Source organism: Lepidochelys kempii, chromosome 4 (genome assembly GCF_965140285.1).
Source record: "Lepidochelys kempii isolate rLepKem1 chromosome 4, rLepKem1.hap1, whole genome shotgun sequence".
NCBI classification, from domain to species: Eukaryota; Metazoa; Chordata; order Testudines; family Cheloniidae; genus Lepidochelys; species Lepidochelys kempii.
The window spans coordinates 25,107,179-25,130,638 of record NC_136383.1 but is presented as its reverse complement, the minus strand read 5'-3'; the positions used below and the strand labels follow the sequence as shown (position 1 = coordinate 25,130,638).

General features: G+C 43.5%; 1 protein-coding gene across 8 annotated transcripts in view; it reads right to left on the bottom strand.

Moving 5' to 3' along the window:
- The window catches only part of LOC140910243 (alcohol dehydrogenase 1-like), a 339,057-nt gene that overhangs the window by 72,819 nt on the left and 242,778 nt on the right, over positions 1-23,460 (bottom strand). For 5 of the 8 annotated variants that reach the window (XR_012158490.2, XR_012158491.2, XM_073340733.2 and 2 more), the window contains exon 2: positions 13,409-13,475. Coding sequence is in view for 3 of the 8 variants with exons in the window: in XM_073340733.2 (XP_073196834.1) it covers positions 13,409-13,414 (6 nt within the window). In the remaining 5 variants the exon portion in view is untranslated. The remainder of the gene's footprint in view (positions 1-13,408; positions 13,476-23,460) is intronic. The other 3 variants (XR_012158494.2, XR_012158493.2, XR_012158492.2) reach the window with 1 other exon arrangement.

The window sequence follows — 23,460 nt, the reverse complement described above, 5'->3', positions numbered from 1 at the left end:
CAATCTAGTAGCTTCTGCGAGCTGCCGGAAGAAAGCCTCATCCATCTCATCCCCCTGGTCCGGTGGTCTATAGCAGACTCCCACCACTACATCACTCTTGTTGCTCACACTTCTAAACTTAATCCAGAGACACTCAGGTTTTTCTGCAGTTTCGTACCGGAGCTCTGAGCAGTCATACTGCTCCCTTACATACAGTGAAGAGAGGGTAAGGACAAGGAGAGGCCAAGTACACTGAATCTGTGCTCCATCCACCACTGCCTCTTGCAGAACAGAAGTGCGGGCAATGCAGAAACTACTGCAATATTAGAAGCAGCTCTGCCAGGTGTCCGAATCCCACCAGAGAGATCTCAAGCCTCACACCCTGGGCCTCAGGCTGTGTGATGACCAGAATGTGGGACAGTGATGTTCTTCCACCCAGTCATTAAACCACCAGGATGAGTCTTTCATAATTGCAATTTCCAGTACCTAATATTTCATTTCCATTTTCTGCAGGACGCATAGCACATTGCTCTTGTAGAATACTTTCCTTTGTAATGTTTGTGGTTTTTAAGATGAAGTACTTTGAGGATGCTATTTTTAATAGAATTCTCTGAAACAAGATAGCTTAGAACGGCAGAATATTAATGCTCTGAACATCTTTGTAATGTACATTAAGATTTCTTGGTATGATAAGGGAATGGTACGTATATATATATATACACACACACACACAAATAATTTTATATTATTGCTGATTCCAGAGACTCCCATTTACCAAGAACAGATACGGTGGCTCTTGCTTCATTTTTTACTCAGTCTTTACTCAGCCAACCCTCCCAAGGAGGCCAGCATACCAAATGCTCACTTTCTTACTAAGACAAGCTATCATCTAAATCAATGAGCATTTGCCTGTTTACAAAGAGGATAGAGGAAGATAATCTGACCAAAGGCCTCTGGGTTTGGCCCAATAAAGTCATTGGAATAAGCTAAATTATCTTTTGACGAGATTCACTCACTTCCAGGGCAACAAAGCGCTTCCAGTCAAACTGTCCAGACGCCATCACAGGCAATCATCTGTGCCAAGTCCAAGTCCAGGCCGCTTTCCCAGTCGCTGATAATGGAACACAAAACCTTCTGTGACTCCAGGTTCCAGACCAGGGACTCTATCATCAGCAGCCAAAGTTTACACAATCACAACTCTCATTGCTCTTTCCCTGGGCTTCTTCCTACTCTGCCTTCCACAGACTTTTCCCCCTCCAACTCATCTGGGTGATCCCTTCCTGCACAGGTAGAATCCAGGGCTTTTTGCCCACCCCCATCTGGGTTTCCACCTACCCACCTCTCTGTACACAGAGGGTGACTTCAGACTCTCCCTGCAGCCCTCTCCTGCTCTCTCCTTTGCTGGCTGTACACAAGCTCAGCCTGCCTCTGGTGCATATAGGTGCAGCCTATATGATTAATTGGCCCCTTCTGAGCCACCTTGGCCCTTTCAGGGGTGGTGTGGGGTGAACACCCCATTGCATATCCACAGAGATGAGGATAGGTTCTTTGGGGGAAAGCCTTCCAAGCACAAATCCAGTAGTGTAACCCCAAGCAGCTGAGAGAGGACATCAAACTAAGAATAGTTTGCCCTGCTAGCCTCACTGTGGAGTAAGTAACAAATTGTTCCCTCTTCCTTGGGTCCTACAACCAGAAAAGGGGATCAGACTTGGCTGTGAGTGACCAAGTTTTCACAGAATGTGGCCCTTCAAATGAGAGGTGTCTGAAGCGGTCACTCACTTTGCTAGTACTGAAGGTCAGTACTGCTTCCGAAATGAGAATAATGTGAAAGGAATGGGGGTTACAAACATCACTGAAAAGGTTTTCCGGGGGAAGTTTACTCAGAGATAAATCCACAAGAATGAGATGTTCCTTGAAGGAAGTGTGATGAAGAATCCTGAAGTTCTGAGCTTCAATCGTGGCCCACAATACTCAGGTGCTATAGCTTATTTTAAAATATACAATTTGTGCATGCACATGAAAGGGCAGTATGGAGTCACTTGTAGAAAACCAGGCAGGAGTAAGGAAATCTGGGGCTGTAGGCATAACTGTGGGTGGTTCTGGCTTCACCCATGTGCCAGGACCCCACCTCTGCTTGGGAATGCTATGACAGGGGCCACCCACAAAAGAATCATTTGCTGGGCTGATGGGAGGCCTCCCGCCCTCATTCTTAGGCAGGCTGGGACTCCCTCCTCTGGATCAGTGCTCACTGCATTAGGGGTCTGTCCTGGAGAAAAGAGGGCTCCCTATTCAGTTGAACAGAAGGTAATGTGTTGAGGACCCTGCTGACACCACCCCAGAAGAATCATGAAGAGCTGGTGGCAGCAGGTTACAAAGTTAACGGGACACTGAGATGAACAGGGCAGTCCACACCTTTTTAAAAGGTTGTTTCTGGTTCTATGGAGGCATCAGTGCATTGGTGATCTTGGGGCACGTTTTCAAGTTTTCCTTGGCAACTATGAGGCCTAGAAACATATATTTTTAATAAAACCCCAGATGCTGATGTCTTTATGTGTCTTCTGGAGCCAGGGCCCTGGATGGGTGCCTGTCCTCTCTACAAGGGCTAGACTAAGCTGTAAGAGGTAGATGTAAGAGGTAGCGCCTCAGAAATGTGATACCAGCAAAGTGTGAACTCTTCTTGTCCTTTGAAAAATGCTGCATGTACCTCTTGTTAATGTTTCGGAACGAAGGAGAGGTTCTAATGTCAATAAACGTCATCCTGCACTGATTTCCAAATGATCCCGTAATTATTTCCAAAGTTGTTTCTGATCTACTCCAACACCTTCTCCAGTAAGAACTTGCAAGTTAAAGTAAACAAGCCTGCAACACGGAAGGGGAAAGAAAAGGAGTGGTATTTTTCATTCCAATCAGTGCTCTTGGACCAGCACTTGGAAAGTTAACTGGTCCTGAATGTGTCTCTGCTGGTCAGCCAAAGTATTTCTGGTGCTGGTGGGTCATGAAATATCAGATATTAAAATCATATGATTCTGATTACTGTCCTGATTCCTCACACACTTCACCTGATTTTATTAGTAGTGAATAGCTTGCAAAATACTAGAGAAAGGGCTCTTTAACATAGTGATTCTCAAACTGCTCTGCGGATCATGAGAAGTCTGCAGAACCTTCATGATGGTTCACAGAATGAAACACTTGGAAAAACAAGCAGTGGAGGATTGGAGAGTTGGGTGGGATTTCTCGCTTACTAACTGATTTACAGAAGGCAAAAGTTGGGGACCAGTCCTCGCTTACAGACAGCCCCCCAACCTGAAGCAAATACTCTCCAGCAACCACACAACAAAAACACTAATCCAGGAACCTATCCTTGCAACAAAGTCCAATGCCAATTCTATCCACATATTTATTCAAGTGACATCATCATAGGACCTTATCACATTAAACACGCCATCAGGGGCTCATTCACCTACACATCTACCAATGTGATCTATGCCATCATGTGCCAGCAATGCCCCTCTGCCATGTACATTGGCCAAACCGGACAGTCTCTACACAAAAGAATAAATGGACATAAATCTGACATCAGGAATAACAACATTCAAAAACCGGTAGGAGAACACTTCAAGCTCTCTGGCCACTCAGTAAAAGACTTAAGGGTGGCAATTCTGCAACAGAAAAGCTTCAAAAACAAACTCCAATGAGAAACTGTTGAGCTTGAATTAATATACAAACTAGATACCATTAACTTGGGTTTGAACAGAGACTGGGAGTGGCTGGGTCATTACACATATTGAATCTATTTCTCCATGTTAAGTTTCCTCACACCTTCTTGTCAACTGTCTAAATGGGCCATCTGGATTATCACTACAAAAGTTTTTTTCTCCTGCTGAGAACAGCTCATCTTAATTAATTAGCCTCTTACAGTTTGTATGGCAACTTCCACCTTCTCTGTATGTGTATATATATATATATATATATCTTCTTACTATATGTTCCATTCTATGCATCCGATGAAGTGGGCTGTAGCCCATGAAAACTTATGCTCTAATAAATTTGTTAGTCTCTCAGGTGCCACAAGTACTCCCGTTCTTTTTGCGGATACAGACGAACACAGCTGCTACTCTGAAACCTCTAATTAAATACTGATTCCCTCCAGTGTTGAATTGGTATAACTCCACTGGAGGGAAAGTGGCATTAAGGCAGTGGTGAATCAAGCCCCAAAGGTTTGATTTTTTTTTGCCTGTGATATACTGTAGCCGTTTTACAACCATGATTTGCTATCATCCTAGTGGGCGAATGTATAGGATGCTTTGTGAATGAAACATGACCTATGAGTCAAGAAATTTAGATTCTATTCTCTTCTTTGACACTCACTCACTGTGTGACCTTGGGCAAGTCTGTGCTTCAATTTCCACATTTGCAAAATGTGGATAATAATCTGTCCTAGTTTGGAGAGTCATTACTATGTAAAATGTAAGATAGACTGCGAGTAAACTGCTTTTCCTTCTCTTTATGGAAATTGCTATCATACCCAGTTCTCAGCGCTGACTTTCTCATTAAAAGTAACTTACCAACTTTTTTTGTAGCATTTCAGGACCAGGCTCTGACCATACAAGAAGCTTCTCTTCCTTACACTCCTCTGCAGACCTTGCCCTCACCTGAGCACAAGCACTGGATCTGACTGCCACTGCTAGGGCTAGTAGCCAAGCATCCCTCCCAAAAAATGAGTGAGGAGAGGCAGGGAAGAAGCAAGGTCACAGGCCCTGCTCTCACTCCTCCCCAGATAGGTAGGCTGTGGAAAGGAGAGCTGACAGCACTCCCTTAAGGCACATAGCAACAGGTGCACTCCCTCACATTAGGCCTCCTGGAGTCTGGGTTGGGGCAGTGCACCTTTGCCTCACCCGCATGGGCGCCAGGGCTAAGAGTACTCAGTTAAGCCCTGCATTTCCAAAATTGAGTCCCAAACAGCTTTTCGAAGCATGTGGAGAATTCAGCTTCTGACACCCTTATAATGATGACACCACTGTAGATCCTGAGGATAGAAACTATCATTAATAGTGTATTGAGGTTTTTTTTGGAACATGGAATGCGGAAAGCATTGCTAGCAGTTCTGAGATTATTAGCAGCTTAAGAGTGTTGTTATTGTTCTGCCACTCTGCAATACTTTTTGCACTCTTTCTGATCTCTCACACCAAGTGTTGCTCTTCCTTGCATTTATAATATTTTCAAAACAGAAAATAACCGAGAAGCAATTAAATACATGATCCAGGGCACTTTTTAATGTTCAAAGACCCTTTTAGCCTAATTCCACAAGAATGTTTAGACACAAATAACAGAAAACCTGCATTAAATTATGTATATTCAAATGAGTAATGGTAAGCACCAGGGATTGAGAAATTTCAGCAAATGGTAGCTTTACCCAGGAAATCTGATAATAGTTGCACTCGGATGAAATGAATAACAAACTATCTGAGATCTTTTGTGACCTCTAAACCATTGTATTTAAGCATGGTCTCTTTCCTTAATAGATATTTAAACCTATCTCACATCTCTTCAGTACCTACCGTGCTATTTTGTATTATCATTATTTATTATGAATGAATAAAAATCAGGTATATAGCACGATAAATGTATACAGTTCTTTACAGACATAAATGATCACATATTCCCTGCTTATAACAAACATGTACCTAAATTCCTAATAGAGATGATGTAGTATTCTGTATATGCACAGGATATGCTGCATAATTAACCTTCATTTCAGTTATAAATTCTGGATTTTAAATTGAGTCACCTATACATCCATAATCCCAAAGCCTGGTTTAGTCATTCTTTTTTTTCCCCCAAACATTTTTCAAGGTGCAAGTGATTCTTGATATTTCATGACCATTAACATAATGACGTCAGAACTGGCTGGCAGCCAGTTGCAGACATGAATTGAGGTTTATGGCAGCACGGTTGCCACTTCAGGCAATTGAGTGAAGTTGTTAATGGACAGATTTATCCCTGACTTAAGTTGAAAAAAGCTCAAACAATAACAAATACATTTCCTTCCATAAATACTAAGGGCCTGATCTTGATCTCACTCATACTGGCCAAATTCTGTCCAGGCTTACACATGGGGCAAGCCCAACAAAATTCAGTGGGTTTACGTAATGCGCAAGTCAGGGCAGAATTTGGCCCACTGACCTCAGTGCTGTTACTTTTCATTTACCCCAGACTAAAATCAGAATCTACCCCTGGGTTTCCAGATATAGGGCTAGATTGTGCCATTTGCACAGCGCCTCATGTAGGGGATGGTACAATTCTGCAACATCCCTGGGCATAGTCTCTTCTGGGGCTGTTCATTGTGCATGCAGGGCTCATATTCTGTAAGAATGCCACATTTATTGGTCCCGCAGTGCAAGGCCCCTATTCTATAGATCACAGCTCAGGATAAGGCAGGACCATGGTGATTTCTGGGTGATTGGAACCCTGGAGGGAGCAAGGGTTATCCTCGTGATTGACTCTTCTGCAAGCCACATAAGAAGGTAAGTGGATTCTTGTGCGTCTCCTCACCCACATGTCTGTTCAAGAACCAGACACAATCTGGCCCATATACCCTTGTTTTCAGAATCAGTAAGAGAATTATAAATGATGATGATGATCAAGAAAAACATGATATTCACTCCATTGTCAGCTGAGGATTTATTGACATTCTTTGCTGTCAAAGTCCTGCAGAGACAACACTGAAGCAGGAATTTTAAAGTTCACGCAGTTCTGCTTGAAGGGGGAATCACCTTCAATAGTAAACTACCTACACACAGTTGCACCTATCTGTAAACCAGACCATCTTGTCCTTCAACTCAGCCACCCTATTCCCTATGAGCTCTTTCACGCTGAACAGCCCGTAACCGTCAATATTGCTGATGGAGTACATTACAATGAACTCTTGGAAGGATAAAGAGATTAAATGAAACTGAACCTATGTTGTCCAGTAATTCAGCTATTTCGAGGAATGCACAGTCACTTCTTTCATCTGTATTAGTTTGCTTTGGGCATTGTACAAATTCATTTTTTCATGCAAAGGTTCTTTCCATAATAAAAAGACCAAGATGAAGGATTATTACACCGAGATGGAAATCAGAAAATGCTCAGTTTCATTGGCTCATTTTATTCTATTGGAAAGTTATGGTTGGTGTTAACATGCCTGTATATGGTTCTGTCAAGCTGCAATAGTGCAGAGTAAGATAGAAGGCTTAACTCATAAAATACTGCTGCACCTCCAATCAAGTACGAAGAGGTCATTGTTACCTCTCCTGAGACATAACAGGACACATCTTGAAGGTGTGGTGTCCTTCTGAATGCATGCACGTTTGTGAGTGCCGTCATTGTCACACAGTTTGTGTACTGTCACATGTGCCCAGATGACAGAATTAATAAGTACAAATCCTAATTTTCAAGCTCAAATCAAGCATAAATGGGGTTTCCATTTGTAGGTTCTATCATTACTATGCATAAGTGGCAGTGTGCTACAGAATGCACAAATGATTGTGTGTACAAAGTTGCATGCATATGAATGGACTTGCATCTCCATTTCAACTCCAGTGTGCTTGTGTATAGAAAGTCTTGGCATGTGGGTTCAGTTCCTGAAGAAGGTAGTTTTTAAATTTGATTCCCTGTGTTTACATTTTTTATAGTTCAGAGGCAGAGGGAAGACTCTCCCTCCCTGCCACACCCACCAGAAGCCATGTGCAAGAGCCACACTCGCAGGTGGGAGCCTTAGGGTCTGGAATGCTCTTCCTTATGAGTGGGAGCCAGAAGCTGAGAGAGCCAAAAGGAAGTCTGAAAGGGAGGGAGTAGCACAAATCCTCATGTACTGGACCTGGAGGGCTGTGATGTGGGTGGTCCCGTAGCGGTCAGAGGAGTAGCTGACTATCCCCTGTTGTGGTTCAAGTCTGTGAGTTGGCAGAAGTGCTTAGTGGCTCAAGTCTGTGGGTTGGCAGTAGGGGAACCCGGGACCTTCTGCTCCACTGGATTCCAACCTAGGGCCCTGGGGATGGCTGTTCAGGTGTGCAGCCTTGGCAAGGGTCTCACCAAGCCAGCACTCTTGGTGACTTCCTAGTTCACCTCCTACCTTTCCAGAGGCCCAATGGAGTGGGGAGCCGACAACTGACTTGAACTGAAAGGGGTCCAGAGGCTCCTCTCCCTCACTCACAAGTAGGCACTCTGCTGTCTCTCCAGGGGCAGCCTGCAGCTCTCATTGAGGTCTGGTCCTAGCAGCATTGGGCTCCTGCTGTAGTCCTGAAGAAGAAACCAGTGCAGTTCTGCTCCCTTGAACTGACTGCTGTGACTGAGCTCTGCTGATCCTTTTCAGTTCCACCTCCGCTGCGAGCACACCCAGCAGATGTGGCTGGGCAGAGAGAACCTCCTGGGCCCAGAGCTGATCTTTAACCCTCTGTTCCCCCGGGTGGGGTTTGTACACTCTGTCACATGGGTGTAGGAGTAAGCAGGAGGGAGAAAGCATCCAGCAACTACAGTAGGATCTTTATAGTAGCACTGAGGGCAGGTATCAGAGTCATCCAGTGTTAAAAATATGCTGATAATCATTATTAGTAGTTCATGAATTTTTCATTAATCTTCTGGCAGAGTGTTAAAAAAAACAGGTTTGAGATGGTTAATTCAGAATTAATTCCCCACAATTTGTCCAGTTTTGAAGATTCAGATGCAGAGAAGTTCAAGAAAATGAGTATTGAGAATTATCCTATAGAACTTCAACTCCATGAAGGAATGGTTACAGGGCATAGAACACTGAATGGATGATTGTACAGAATGCTTCACATTTCTACCTTTTTAGAGCCTGCACTAGCAGAAACAAGTCTAAGTAATCAAACACTGCTCCATAATTAAAACAACTGAGGACAGTTGGATCAATTAAATCAATGTTAAATATTACCTTTGTAAAGCACTGTATTTTCAATGTCTAACTACGGTGAAATCATTGACATTGAATGAACAGATACATATGGTTCCCTGTAATTACACTTCACTATCCAAGGGTAGCCTTTGTGATTAGTACACAGGAAAGCAGCATGCAATCAGTTTAATGTTTTATAATTAAAAAAAGATCACCATGGGATATGATGCATGCTAATAGAACACAGCCTTCCTGTTATCTTCTCATTTACATTTAATGACCACTGTCCCTTTAAATGATGGGACGTTCCCTTCCTTTGCGAATGGGTGTCCTCTGATAAGGTTGTGCTTAATTAGCGGTCAGCGAGAGACAGTGTTGGTAGGCAACTTCAGACGCTGCAGTGCTTACATTATGGCCCCAATCCTTCACAGCTAAAGACAATGAGAGTTTTGTCATTGACTTCACTGAGAGCAGGCCTGAGCCCTGTAGTTGTGTTACCCTCTTAGAGAACTGGTCAGGATTGAGCATAAGATACTTTATATGTCTATGGATTATGAGACTATCCACATTTACATTACAAAGGGTAAAGAATATTGAAAAAAAAAAACCCTACATGCTTCAGGGCATGAGCCACCCTCTAACTGACATAGGGCCAAGAAGAAGCTTGCTCTGTGAGCAGATTATTCCATATTTATCCACTGCAAAGTCTCTTGCACCACGTTCGAAATCACCTGGCCACAGTCAGAGTTAAGATACTGGACTGAACTAATCCAGTGTGGAAAATCCTATATTCCTGTGCCCCTATGCACTTCAATTTAGCCATAAGGCAGGATCCAAAAAGGGAAAATTATTTATCAGTAATTAACTATTCCATTTGTCGTAGTTTTCCCTCCATTCTAGAACAGTCTTTAAACTGAGTATTATAGCTCCACCTCTAAGGAAACAAGGGTCAAAAGTACCATTAATCAAGGGACAGTATATGGACCCGATCCAAAGCTCCTTTGGATTTAATTGATAACATCCTCTTGACTTCAATGACCATTGGATCAGGCCCCAAAGGAGCTAGCACACCTATTTCCATTAGCTGAGCTCCTGCATACCTGGAGTTATTTGGGGGAAACTCTATAGCCTGTCTTATGGAGGAGGTCAGACAAGATGATCACAGGTGCCTTCTGGCCTTAGAATCTATGAATATATATCAGCCATGATAGCCTGTTCTTTTGTGATCAGGATAAATGTAAAGATTTGTTTGTCGGGGAAGAGGGGGGTATATAAGGGCTGCTCTATGTGATACCTCTCAGCTGGTGGCTTTGTACAATTAATTTCAGTAAACACTGCCTATCAACTTTCAAGAACCAGAAGAGTAAACAGTGAAATTTTTCATTGGAAAATAGCTGTTTAAAACAGCTTCTACAGTGGGTGCCATTAAAATCTTGACATTTACCACTTTGTGGTATTTACCTTTATCACTTTATTTGTGGCATTCTCTATACTTTGATGGGAAATACCATGATAACTTTAACAACTCTGCACAGTGAATGTCAACATTTTAATGTATTCTATAGTGGGAGAGATGTAGCTGTCAGCTGTGGGGGTGTGTGGCTCTGTTGTCTGAAACAGAAATGGCCACTCTGAAGATATTATTCACATGAAACAATTTTAAAGTAGCAGCCAGGGACCCGCTTGGAAGTGTCACTCCATTGTTAACTCACTCTGCTGTGCCTAGATACTGCCAGCATAGGATACATGACACAAAAGCACTCATCTATCCCGGTAATGGTCTCAGCATAGGAAGTTCGATAGGTAGGTATGCCAGAATGCAGCACCTCGGTACCCCAGGCGTTAAGGTTGGAACATTTCTCATATCTGATTATAAGGTGCCTAGCTGTACCTCTTACGAGTCTTTTTCTTTGTTTTGCTGAAACTCAAACTCTTAATTTATGTGAACATTTCCGCTTTGTTTTTAACGTCAATGTCAACATTTTTAACTTGTTTTTTAAGAACAGCTCCTAGTGACACCATAAGGAATCTGCACTGACACTGTGTTTAAAAATACCTCATTGCAAAAGCTTGATACATAAAATCAGCTCACTTTTTAAAGTAAACAGCTGTCACAGGGATTCTTTGCACAAGTGCATGGTGAGGTAGGGGCAACAATGTAAGAAGCTTCTTTGTGCAGCCCACGTAAGTCCCTGCACTCTGGGAATTGAAGCTAGCTCTTTTTCCCTACTCCCTTTGGGGTGCCCAGTGCCCCCAACACAGGGTGGCGAGGGAGGGGAGGAGTCAGGGCTGTGCTTCTGCCTGCCATAGGCACCAGCCACAAAAAGGTGTAGCAGTGGACGTGCAGCTGAGCACACCCAGGAACGTTCTGCTATCTCCCGACGCTTTCCCTCTGGGCAGTGCAGCTCAGCACTGCCCCCTTGCTACAGGTTGGGCCTACTCAGCACAATCACGTTCTTACTTTTGGGGGGCCAAATGCTGGCCTACCATTCTGCAGGGATACATGGTGCAGAAAATCCCTCTGTCTCATGTCATCCAGCTCTACGCAACTCCAACCAGTCATGATCAATTCAGGGCTAGTGCAGGGGGTGCACGGTCTGTCTAGGGGATGGAACTGCAAAACCACTTGGGAGATGGAGTGGGGATGGAGGTCATGCAAATGGGCTCTCTGCTTCCTCCCTCAGAGCCTCCTCCTCTTTCTCTGTACAGGGTCTGTAGAGTTTACTACAGGCTTGGTGCAGTAACCTCAGTAGAGCTGGCACAGCAGAGAGAGGCTCAATAGTAAGATCTTTAAAACACCACCAACAAAAGCCAAACCCAAACCACTTACGAGCTGTTTGTGGTGGGGTGAGGAAAGGTGGTCTTTCTTCTCCTACTGCTCCCTGAGAAGGGACTCTTTGCCCTAATAAACCCTGTGCCTCTCTTAGCTGATAGTTCCAGATGTGAACCCCGTTTTGGATCCCTGCAGCTGTGAGTCAGCCTCCCATTCCAACACCCTCCATAGAGCAGTGGAAGTACAGAACAAGGCAACTTCCTCCCCCAATGACATAACAAAGCACCCTAGGAACAGAGCTACAGATTGCACTCCCTGTATAGGAGTCAGGACTGAGCAGCCATGGAGCCATCCTGAGTCTGCTTCTCCTCTCACTAACACAGGTGAGAATCAGGAGGAACTCCACTGAAGTCAATGGAGTTATATCAATGTAAAAGTGATCCCCCCCCCCTCCTCCTCCTCCTCAGGGGGGGAGGGATAGCTCAGTGGTTTGAGCATTGGCCTGCTAAGCCCAGGGTTGTCAGTTTAATCCTTGAGGGGGCCATTTGGGATCTGGGGCAAAAATTGGGGATTGGTCCTGCTTTGAGCAGGGGGTTGGACTAGATGACCTCCTGAGGTCCCTTCCAACCCTGATATTCTATGATTCTATGAGAATCCAGCTCTACTCAAAATTCCAGTAGTACTCCACAGGCATGGAGCATGGCCAAGCCATGAAGTTTTGGCAGGACTCTGTGCTGCAGAGTAAGCAGGGCTAGAAATTGGCTCTAAAAATTTAACCCTAAGAAGTAATTTGATTACTTTTAAATGTAGCTTCCTTTTCAATTATTTTTCACAGCAGGCATTCCTATCATTTCTGTCCTAAACATGAGCAATGCTGTTATGTTACTTGGCCTGGCCACAGTAACCCTGTGCAACTTGTATGCAGAATGCTGTGCTCAAGGCAGGGACCAAGTTTTTTCCCATGTGTTTGTATAACACCTAGCAAAGAGGCCCTGATACCGACAGGGGCCTCTGGGTGCTATAATATATGACAAATATAAAATGTAATATACAATAATAATAAAATAAATAATAAATAAATAATAATGATGATGATGCAAAAGTAATTAGTAATCATTTTCTGTGAGAATGTAACCAGAAATTTGCACTAGATTCCCTTTCCCAAGCATCTTAATGAATGTCATGATATGGCAAGTGTTCTCATGGACAGTGCTGCAAACACTTATGCAAATTGTGGGTGCATTTCCTTGGGAGCCTTGGATGCCCAGCATATCTGGAAATCAGGCCATTTTTAAAGTGCCTAAATATGAATGAAGTTGCTTAACTTTTGATACCCAAGTTGGAAAGTTTTGGGCTTTGACTCACTGTGCCTCAATTTCCCCATCCATAAAATGGGAATAATTATGATTCTCCACTCTTGCAAAGATCTTTTTAGATCTAGAGCTTAAAAGCACTGTAAGCATTAGTAGTATTATGGTGATAATAGTATACATAATTCCGTTAAAATGAGTGGACTGTGAAGACAATCTTTCTATGAATTTTCTGCTTCATAATACTGTCTTTTTATATTTGATAAAGTAAAATGGTGCATAAGCAAAAGGTGTGAGAAACATTAGAAGTGAAATGCACATTGTGATTCAGTCTTGTAAGGCCAACACATTAAGGAACAACACATATTAAGGAAAGAAAATAGCAAGCCTTATAAAAATCCAATGTAATTAAGATGTCTATTTTAATTTTACATAGATTGAGCTGCAGACACTCACGGGCATTAATTCACTCACATTTCTCTTCGATCGTCTCTGAAACTAGTCAAACTTGGATTATGTACCACTGCAAAGAGAGACAGAGAAATTCTCTAAGTGAAATTACTTGACTCACATTTGTTTTTAAATAAATTACAGTTTATTTTTTACTGTGAAGTGCTTAGTTCTAATTCTTCATGCACGCACACAATACTGTAATGCAATCGTTTTCAACCTTCTTCTCCCAGTGAACCCCAAATTACATGCAGCATCCAGTCAGGACTAACCTTTGGGCATACCACTGGGACAAAGGAACATAACCCTATGTGGCCATAACCCACCATGTTTCAAATCACTGTGAGAATAAATATCAAAAATAACTGCATGCTGTAGTGAATATTTATTGTCATGGTATCTGTAAAATACATCAAGTGCCAGTTGTCACCGACAATTGGTATATAAAGGCATGGAGTTTGGATGGGGAATCAATAACATGCAATGGAAAAAGTTTGGGGGTGGGAGGTGCTCACCTCCGAAAGGAACTTGGGGCTGGAAGTTAACTGGGAGCTGGGGAGGGATCTGTCACCTGTAAAGCAAACTGGGATTTTAAGGGCACCACCACTAGCAGGAGGTACAGCTTGTTCTCATTGCTTGTCCTGTCTCCCAGCACACATCACACCACACTGGCTACATGGGAAAGCTCTGAGGAAAGACACTGCTTGGCTTAGCTAATTTCCCCAACCCTTTCTTAGGCATACAAAGACAAGAGACTGCAAACGTTTCACTTATAATCTCATGCAGTTTTAAAATGAGATGCCAACAAATAATTGGAAGTGGTTGGGAGAAGACAGCTGGGGTGAGTAGACCTGATCCCAGGATGGGGTCTCGATCTTCATATGCTCTGGAAGTCACATTACTCACACCAGTGCTGGTCTCTGTCCCTCTGCAGACCCGCCCAAACCAAAAGGCAGGAGTTCCCCCTCTCTGCCACAAAGAAATGTTAGATGCTTGAGAGAGGAGTAAGGGAGAGACCAGGGATTGGAAGTATGGAGAATGTTATGGAATGGAATTTCCTTCAATGTGGACAGATACATACAGCTCAGACAGAGAAATGGGAAGTGCCCAAAGGTTCAAATGCCTGCCTCTTCTGGCGGGGGGGACACCTGTGTCTTGTTAGATTTGATGGTACAGATGGAGATTTATTGGTATTTAACCCAAATGACAAAAAAGTGTATTAATCTCATCCAGAGGTGAAAGTAAACTGGTACGCCCTGGTACAGTGTACCGCCAAGAGCCAGTGCGCCGTACCAGGGTGGATCGGCTTCCCCAGGCACAATTTAAAGGGCCTGCGGCTCCCAGCAGCGGCTGGAGCCCCCGGCCCTTTAAATTGCCGCCAGAGCCCCGGGGCTGGAGCCCTGGGGTAGCAGCAGCGGGGCTGGGGCGGTGATTTAAAGGGCCCGGGGCGGTAGCGGCAGCCGAGCCCTGGGCCCTTTAAATCGTCCCCACTTCCCCAGGGCTCCAGCAGGCTCCGGGGACGATTTAAAGGGCCCAGGGCCCTTTAAACCGCTGCCAGAGGCCCTGGCTGCCGCTGTTACCCCAGGGAGGGGGAAGGAGGCACTTGCTGGTACAGGGTGGGCCAGGGCTGGCTCTGACCTTCCCCAGCCCTGCCCCTTCTGCCCGAGGCCCCGCCACTTCCGGGGGCCAGAGCCGGCCCCAGCCCAGCCCCGTATCGGTAAGTCCCTAGACTTACTTTCACCCCGATCTCACCTTAATTTTAAAATACTAGGTGCAACAGCATTAAAAATATTGCAACGAGAGATGCAGAAAGATAGGTGGGACGTATATTACGCATGTCAGTGAGCATCATGCCAATACAGAATAACAGATGGACGAATTTGGAGGCATAGGAATTTCCTAGAATTTTATTTCTTTTGTCATTACACTTAATAATAAACCAGAGTGTAATTACAGGTACTGCACTGTGATGACTGTGATTACAAGATACTTACACTGGGGTTATACTCTATTATACCATAATTAGCACTAATTCATATAATTGGAAGTTTAACTATATAATTTAACTACTTCTTACCACTACCCCCTTGGTTTCATATTTAAATACTCACCAATATAATTACTCTCAAGCTGTACTTTGATACATGCACCTTGTACACTGTCCTGTAACTAAAAGGTCAACTACCTAGGTTACAATTTATATTCTAATTTCCACGTAACTATAGTATAATTACAGCCCCTGTATTATAAAGCCTCATTGTATTTTTAACCCTTATGATGCATGCATACCCTGAGATCATTACTATGCACCTAGTCTTCTCTAAGACCCTACCCATTAATTTGTCATGGCACCATACCACAGCAACATAACAGCCCCATAAGTTTCCTGCATGAATTCATGCATGGCTCCTCTCCCCTCCCCTCCTCTGCACACTCTTGTAGTGACTCCCAACCAGGCCAACAACAGTCTGAACCTTCAGCACAGCCACACAGATCTCTACCCAGTATGTTATGTTGTTGCTTTTTGCTCCCCTCCCTCCCTAGATGCTGACATTTAGAGTGGCTTTACCCGGAATGACAAATCCACCTTAACAATTATTGGAGGGCAACAGCAATTTTCAATGCATGTTCTCTGCAAAGAACTTTTGTTGCTGATCTGCCCTTTGTGCCGGAGAGTCTATTTATGTTCTAAAATGAACATATATTAACTCTCTCCCTCTGTCTCTAGCTTCATATATGTGCCTGGAGCAGAGTGACCAAAACCTGAATATCTGAAGCAGCAACATAGAGCACCTGAGAGTGTGGGACTTTCTTTTTTTTTTACTCAGTTTAATTTTTCAGCTAGCTTAGGGAGATCAGGGCAACAGTGAAACATAATGCAAGAACTTGGCATGGGAGGGGGTGTAAGACGATTCTAGTGGGTGTTTGTAGCTGAGAGGAGACGGGGAAGGAGACTGGGCAGATATCTGTTTCAGACCTTCCCCTGCTTGAGACAATGTAACAGGGGTCTCTTAGTTTTCCAAAAAAAAAAAGCCTTCTTGTCTTCTATCAATTTCTTTTTAATTATTATTCATGAAATGAGGCTGTAATGGCTTGACAGTGTCCCTTTAAGTCCCACTGAGATACTGGGTCTCATAGCTGACTGCACCCCTGTGGTTTGCATTACTTTTTTATGTGTTCCTGTTTTTTTCTGGAGCGCTAAAAGGCTTAATTACATTTTACTGGTTTATTCTGCTTGCTCGTGCATATCTTCATTAATCAGGCACACAATATTTTCTTCTCCAAAATGAGAACATGTAATTTTGAACGTATTTTTGGGGACTGGGGGGTCGTTGTAGGTACTGGCAAGGGGGGAATGCACTGTTTGCTGAAAAATTATCAAGTGTTTATGTAAAGTGTACAAGTCATAGACAAAAATGAATAAATTGGGTCTAACTAAACTCGAATGCAGCATATTAGGATCCCAATGGATTGAATGTTTGGTTGTGCTGGCAGAATGGAAGGGTCTTATTTCTAAGTATCTTCTAAACCTTCTATTTACTTTTACACTTGGAGAATGCCACTGTTTACTGTGGTGTCTGTGTAAACCATTGGACAAAAGTGTCCATTTTGGGCCAGATTCAGTTGCCCTATAAGCCCCTGGCATCAGCATACTAGCGTAAGACTGCCCCTTCCCTTTCTCTCTCCCTCCCTCAGTGACTAGCACTGGTACAGGGGTCTCTGCTCATACTGCATAGGCAGCTACCCTCTGATCCTTTGCTGCAAGGGGCATTCTGGGGCAGAGAGAAGGCAGGCCAGAAGCAGGCCAGAGAAGATTAAGGATGCAAGGCAGCATGGCCAGGATGTTTCTTCTGATCTATTAATCTTCCACTGCTGTAAGCCTGCGAAGGGCTGTAGCAGTCAGCAGCACAGTTTAGGGAAGTCCTCTGGCTGCCCTATCTTGCACCAGGGGATGATTTGGCCACCACAGGCCCTAAATAAGGGAGGCCCAAACCACTGCCTCTCGGTCCCAGGTCTGGCCATAGTGATGGCACAGCCATCAGTCTCCCCCTTGGCTTTTAGTACAGCATGCTTTTAACCACTGCTTCATGTAGTTCATTGCTGAAAGGATAGGATCAATGCTCACCTCAGCTTTGCAGATGGAGAAGAGAAACTGCCCCTCTTGAGTGAAATTGTACATGGAGGTTAGCAGCAGCTCCACTGTAGGCTTCCACTCCCACAGAGGCCTCTCTGCCATAAACCCAGGAATTGTATCTTTGTTGCTGGGGTGAGATGGAGCTGCAGGGAAGCAGCCATTTGGCCTCCCGCCACTTCTCCCAAGTGTAGTATTTGCCCATTTAATTGCCTTTTACCAACGTCTAAGGTGTGGTGGATATATATTCTTGGGAGACAACTGAAGGCAGCCAGCTTCTGAGCTGTAAATGGTGAGAGACCAGGGGAGTATTTCAGAAGGACATAGGATCTGCAGAGATGGAGTTCTGTGGCATCTCCAGGTTATACTCCCTGACACCTCTGCAAGGTTAGAGGCACCTACTGCCTGTTGAAAGGTTGCAGTGAAAACCTAGAGCCAGATGCTGCCAGTAGTAAATTTCAATGGGACTACTCAGAGAGTAAGGGGCTACTCCATGTAAGTGAGGCTGACGGAATTTGGCCCTTTGTGTAGAATACCTTGCTGAGTTTTAACTGTCCCACCCCTGGCTTTTTTTTGTCGGAGGGTAGGACATTCTCTCTGCTTGTTTGTAACCATGTGCACTGTGTTTCATTCAGTTGAAAATGACTTCTACACCCTATTGTATGAATAAATGTTATATTTTAAAGAGACACCACTAATGACTACATATTTCCATCTGAAAATTTTCTACCTACTATTGTTACGAGTAACCTGTAAGGCTACTATCACAGAAAAGAGATCAGGGATTCACACACACACACACCTTTTCCAGACTTTTCTTCTCTGTATTAAACTGTAATTTGTGTACAGCTAGTTTTACAGTTTTGTTGAATAGTGCTCTGGAAAATAGCACTTAACTGGAACAGCTGCAGGAGAGCTGAAATTGAAACTGAGGGCTTGTCTACATGCTGAGTTACTGCGCAGCAAACCAGGGTCTGAATCTACAGTACAACAGCTTGCTGCACAGCAATGTGCCATGTAGACACTTCTACAGAGCAGTGTAAGTCTTGGCTGAAGTAGTATTAAAATAAGCTGCACTTCAGGGCTTTCAGTCCTCTGTAGTAGTGTCCACATGGGATTGTCTGATGTGGCAAGCTGGTGAGCTGTAGATACACACACTGGCTTGATGCACAGTAATTTGCTGTGTAGACATGGCTTGAAAGTGAACAGAGAGTAGTGTGCTGTGCACACAAAGTGAAATGGGACAGTGGCAGAGGGTGTCTCAACCTGTTGAGGGTATTGCTTTCAGTCCTGTCCCAAGGACCCTTCAAAATATAAGCCCTTAATCTTCACTAAAGGATTTTTTAAACAAGCAAACAAACAAAATGCCTTACTACTTAAAAAAATAACTAAAACAAATGGAACTTTTTATATTAGTCAGTTAAAAAGAATCAAGCTGATAAGTTATTTTACATCTCAAATATTATGTTTCTACGGCATGACTCAACAAGCAAAGCGAACATGCTCATCGAAAAAATGACTCACTACAGATTTAAAAAACAAATATTTCTTCATGAACTAACTGAAAAAGGAAATATTGTGGCCATTTTTCTGTTTTTTTTGTTTTCGCTTTTTTTTCTGTATCCACTCCCCCCCCCATTTTTTTAACCTTTGCTGTGATGAAGCGTCGAAGATTTGTGTCCTCTCTTTAGCCCTGTTACGTCAGAATGAAGTCTGGATTTTCGGAAGCAAAGATTTCCTGCATTGCCTATGAGCTAAGACCCCAACACAGAAAACACTTAAACACTTGTGTAATTATACCAGTGTGAATAGTTCTGTTCAACTCAAAGGCACTAGTCACTTGTGTGAAGTTATAGCCATACTTGTTTGTAGGATCAAGACCCAAGTCTAGTGGAAGGCATTCTTGACCCGCTGCCACAAATGGGTTCAACACCCAGTTTTACAATGACTCAAAGATATGCTGCAGTTCCACTCACCCAAGTCATCATGCAGTTCTTTCTGTCTGCTCTTTATCAGAATGGATCTTAGCTCTAAATCAGTTGTCACTGAGTATAGGGTAGGGCGATTTTAATGGCAGTATAGCCAAAGCAATTAGACTCAACAGATAGTTGTCCTAGTTGGCTTGAGAAGAGTTGCCTTTAGCTCTAACACATCGTAACTTCAACAAATAAATAATTCAAACATAAAAGGGAAAAGAAATAATAAGGAAAATTATACACATTGCCTTCTAGAGAACCTCAGATTCAAATTCACTGCATGGGGTCAATTAGGAAAGAAAAGTAACTTTCTCTTCTGACACTTTGTTTCTTAAAAGATTTATGACAAATCAAAGGAGTTGCAAGAGGGTTTTTTTTTCATTTATAATTTAAAGCTAAACTCCATCATATGCTTAAGTTACAGAGGCCAGTTTCCCCTACAAGAGGGCAACAGTGCAACCAAAGCACTCCAACAATTCAGTTTTCAATTAAATCTCCATTATATTGTACTTTATTGAGAAAGTAAAGGAAAAGAAGAAAAATGAAAAGATCAGAGCAAAGAATAGGAAAGGAGGAGGCAAAGAAAGAAGAAAGATGAGAGGAGAAAGGAGAGTACTACCTTCCTGTTAGTCACTTTTCCTGCTCACCTTCGGGCCTGAGTCATGATTCTTGAATTTTTGGGACTGGCAGAGGCAACAGCAGATGTAACTGACTACCCGAGGCAGAGGAAAATTGGGCCCTTATTGGGCCCAGGTAAGTGATACTTGTTTTCCACTACTACTGAATACCAAAGGCCTCATCTCCTTTACACAAAGATCCCTCACACAACTCTGGCAGTATAGAGGGGCCTTAATGTAAAGGAGAATCAAATCTAACATCAGTGCAAATTACTTTTTGCTCCTTAGCCCCATTTTCTGACCAGCCTACAGCTGCCATGACATTGGCTTACATCACTCTTTATGTCCCTGTTGACCCAGAGACTTCTGGGATATTTGCACCCACTGAAATTAGATCTGAATTTGCATGTAGGGGCCAACTTAATCTTTGATGTAACTCCACTTTTGTCAGTGGAGTTACACCAGCGATGAATTTAGTTCATTTTCTTCCAATTTTTATTTCCTGTATAAAGGAGAATGTATCATTAGGTACAAAATCCCATTTGCTCAAACTCCTTGATCTGTGTTCTGTATGCCTGAGTTGTTGTTGTTATTTCACACATGCTCTGATACTTTTGGATTATCACTTAATTAACTGGATATAAATAGAGAGAACAATTGGTGTAAGTCCCACTGGAGAAAACACTTGACTCTATGATGGATCCCAAAAGAAACCCTGGAAATGGCTCAGAAAAGAGACAGCCACCTGCTTTGGATCTGACATGAGTAGATGGACGGAGGCTTTTAGTCTCTTTCAGGAAGCTACCCTACATGGCAGGATATTAAAAACAGCAGCTGTGGTGTCAATGTGGTTCTTTGGAGTACTTTCAAACCTTATTCCCACTCCTCGGAACTGGGCCATTGCAGAAACTAGGGATTAATTTGAACTTCAAGTAGGTGTTCTGCTTTTTCTTTCTCCTTTATAATTATCCCAATAATAAGATATTATTTTCAGGTATGGTATGGTAAAGTGTAGGGTACAGATATTCTACATGCTTCTACTAGAATGACTTTCAAATGTGTTGTATTCTGATCATGAAACAAAGAGGATACTTACTTATATTCTGGTATTTGTTTTTCTCCATTTAAAAGGATAAACACATTTAGGCCTTTCACTGTTGCCTTGCACCTTGTGTAGTCATTTAAATAACAAGTGTAAAGGGGTGTAAATCCCTCCTCTTCTAATTGTACAACCACTTTGCACTGGTGTACATGTCTAAACAAGATGTAGCTGTAATCTCGTAATCCCTCGGTAAGTGTGTGTTACAGATTCCCCCTCTGCTCCTATTCACGGAGAATGCGTCTGTCACAGCCTAGCCAGAGTTCTTTAGTTTGAGATATAGCAGTTCATCATGAAGTTACTTCTCGAGGTTCCCAGTTCAATTCCCAGTGTGTTAGCAAAGAAGGCGGCTGTCACACAGGACAATGGAGACTCAGGCCTTCTGTGCAGTGCTATGTACACTGAAGCTAAAGGGAGTTGCCGGATGCTCAGTCCTTTGTAGGATCAAGCACCTCATCTACTAATCATGCTTCATTGAATTATCTCAAGAGAAGTGGTGCAGAAGCATATCAATTGCTTCCATCTCTATGTGCACCCCAGCAGAAATTGTGGGTAAGGCAGCACTTAAGTGGCACTCAAATGAAATTTCCTGATGTTCAGCTTCTGGAAGGATTTTGTTCTAGGAACAATCTTACAGCATAGTAGGGTTGTGAGAAATGCTACCAGTGGAACCCAAAACTAATGATTCATGCATCGTTACATACTCAAAATCCAGATGTGTGAGGCTCAAAAGAGTTGCATGTCTCTCAAATCAGGCAAATTTCAGACTGTCATTTTGCTTTGAAAACCATGCAATGCTTCTATTTCAGTGCCAAACCAGGTGAAACTCATGGTATTAAATCAAATTTGGGGCTCATGCAGAGGCAATACTCAACCAACACTCAGGGAGTATGAACCCTGACAACTCAAAACTAGTGAGAATATTTGCACAAGACCCTATTAAGTGAGCCCGTCAGGTTTCAGGAAGATTTACAGAAAGATGAGAGGAGCAGCCTCATCCCCCTGCACACAGAACTCCTCCTCCCCAATAAGCCCACTCTTCCTACACCTGGACCACCCTGATGAGCCACCCGCACCCACGTACCCACCCCACTGAGCCCCAACCAGTTGCATCTGGATCCCCACCCCACTGAATCCCACTACCCCAGCATCTGGACCCCCCACTGATCTCCCCACACCTAGACCCCCCTGCTGAGCTCAATCACCCTCAACACCCAGACCAACCCCTGTTGAGCACCAACCACCTTCACCTGGACCCCCTGCCGAGTGCCATTACCATTGCACCCAGAACCCCACAACAAGATCCTGTGCATCCAGATCTCCTCTACGCCTGGATCCCCCACTGAGCTGCCTGCACCCAGATTGCTCCACACAAAACCCTCTCACTCCACACCTGGATTCCCCCACACTAAGCTCCTCCACCTTTGGATACTGCCTTGTTGAGCCTGCCTCCCACACCTGGTGCGCCTGGCATGGAGGGGCAGGGCTTTGGAGTGTTTCTGGGGCAGGCCCGGTCCTTGCACTGTGTCAGGGTTGGGTGCAGCCTCACCGCAGAGTCCATGTCCCGGGGGTGGGGAGAGCTGCACAGTGATCTCCCACCTCGGTGCAGCCAGTGGCCTGTACTCTCCAGTAACAGGCTGGAGCCTCCACATTTATTTGACAAACAACATTTGCAGAATTTTAAAATATTGTGCCCAGAATTTTAATTTTTTCTGGCACAGAACTTTTAATTTGGGTGCAGGATGCCCTCAGGAATAATAGGAGTAATCAGCTATTTTCTTGAATACCTGCACCTCTTCACCTATCTTCCATTTCTAAACTTCTTAACATCACACTAGTAATAATAGCTGTTGAAAGTATAACGTGCCTGCCTGTGAAATTCAGGGCTGAACAGACATCTATCTAGCTACGTGTGCATGCAAATTCCCAGTCTTGTGCTCCCACATAATGTGGGCACACAGTTGCATTCATGCAAATGTGTGCAATTTAATTGTCAAAGTCTGGCCCTTAGTTCATTAGGAGTGAGGGATGCAATACCCACAAATGTACCAACAATAGAGAAGAGGGTGACAGAATGAAATTGGAGAAAGGGGGCAGGTACTGCTCTTTCTAAGCTTTTGTCTTTAAGAATCATCCTATAATAGTTTTTCTCCTACTGTATTAAAAAGCTGGCAGTCAAAGCAGATCTAGATTGCAACCCTTACGTTTGCTACATTTCAGTGGGATAGTAATTT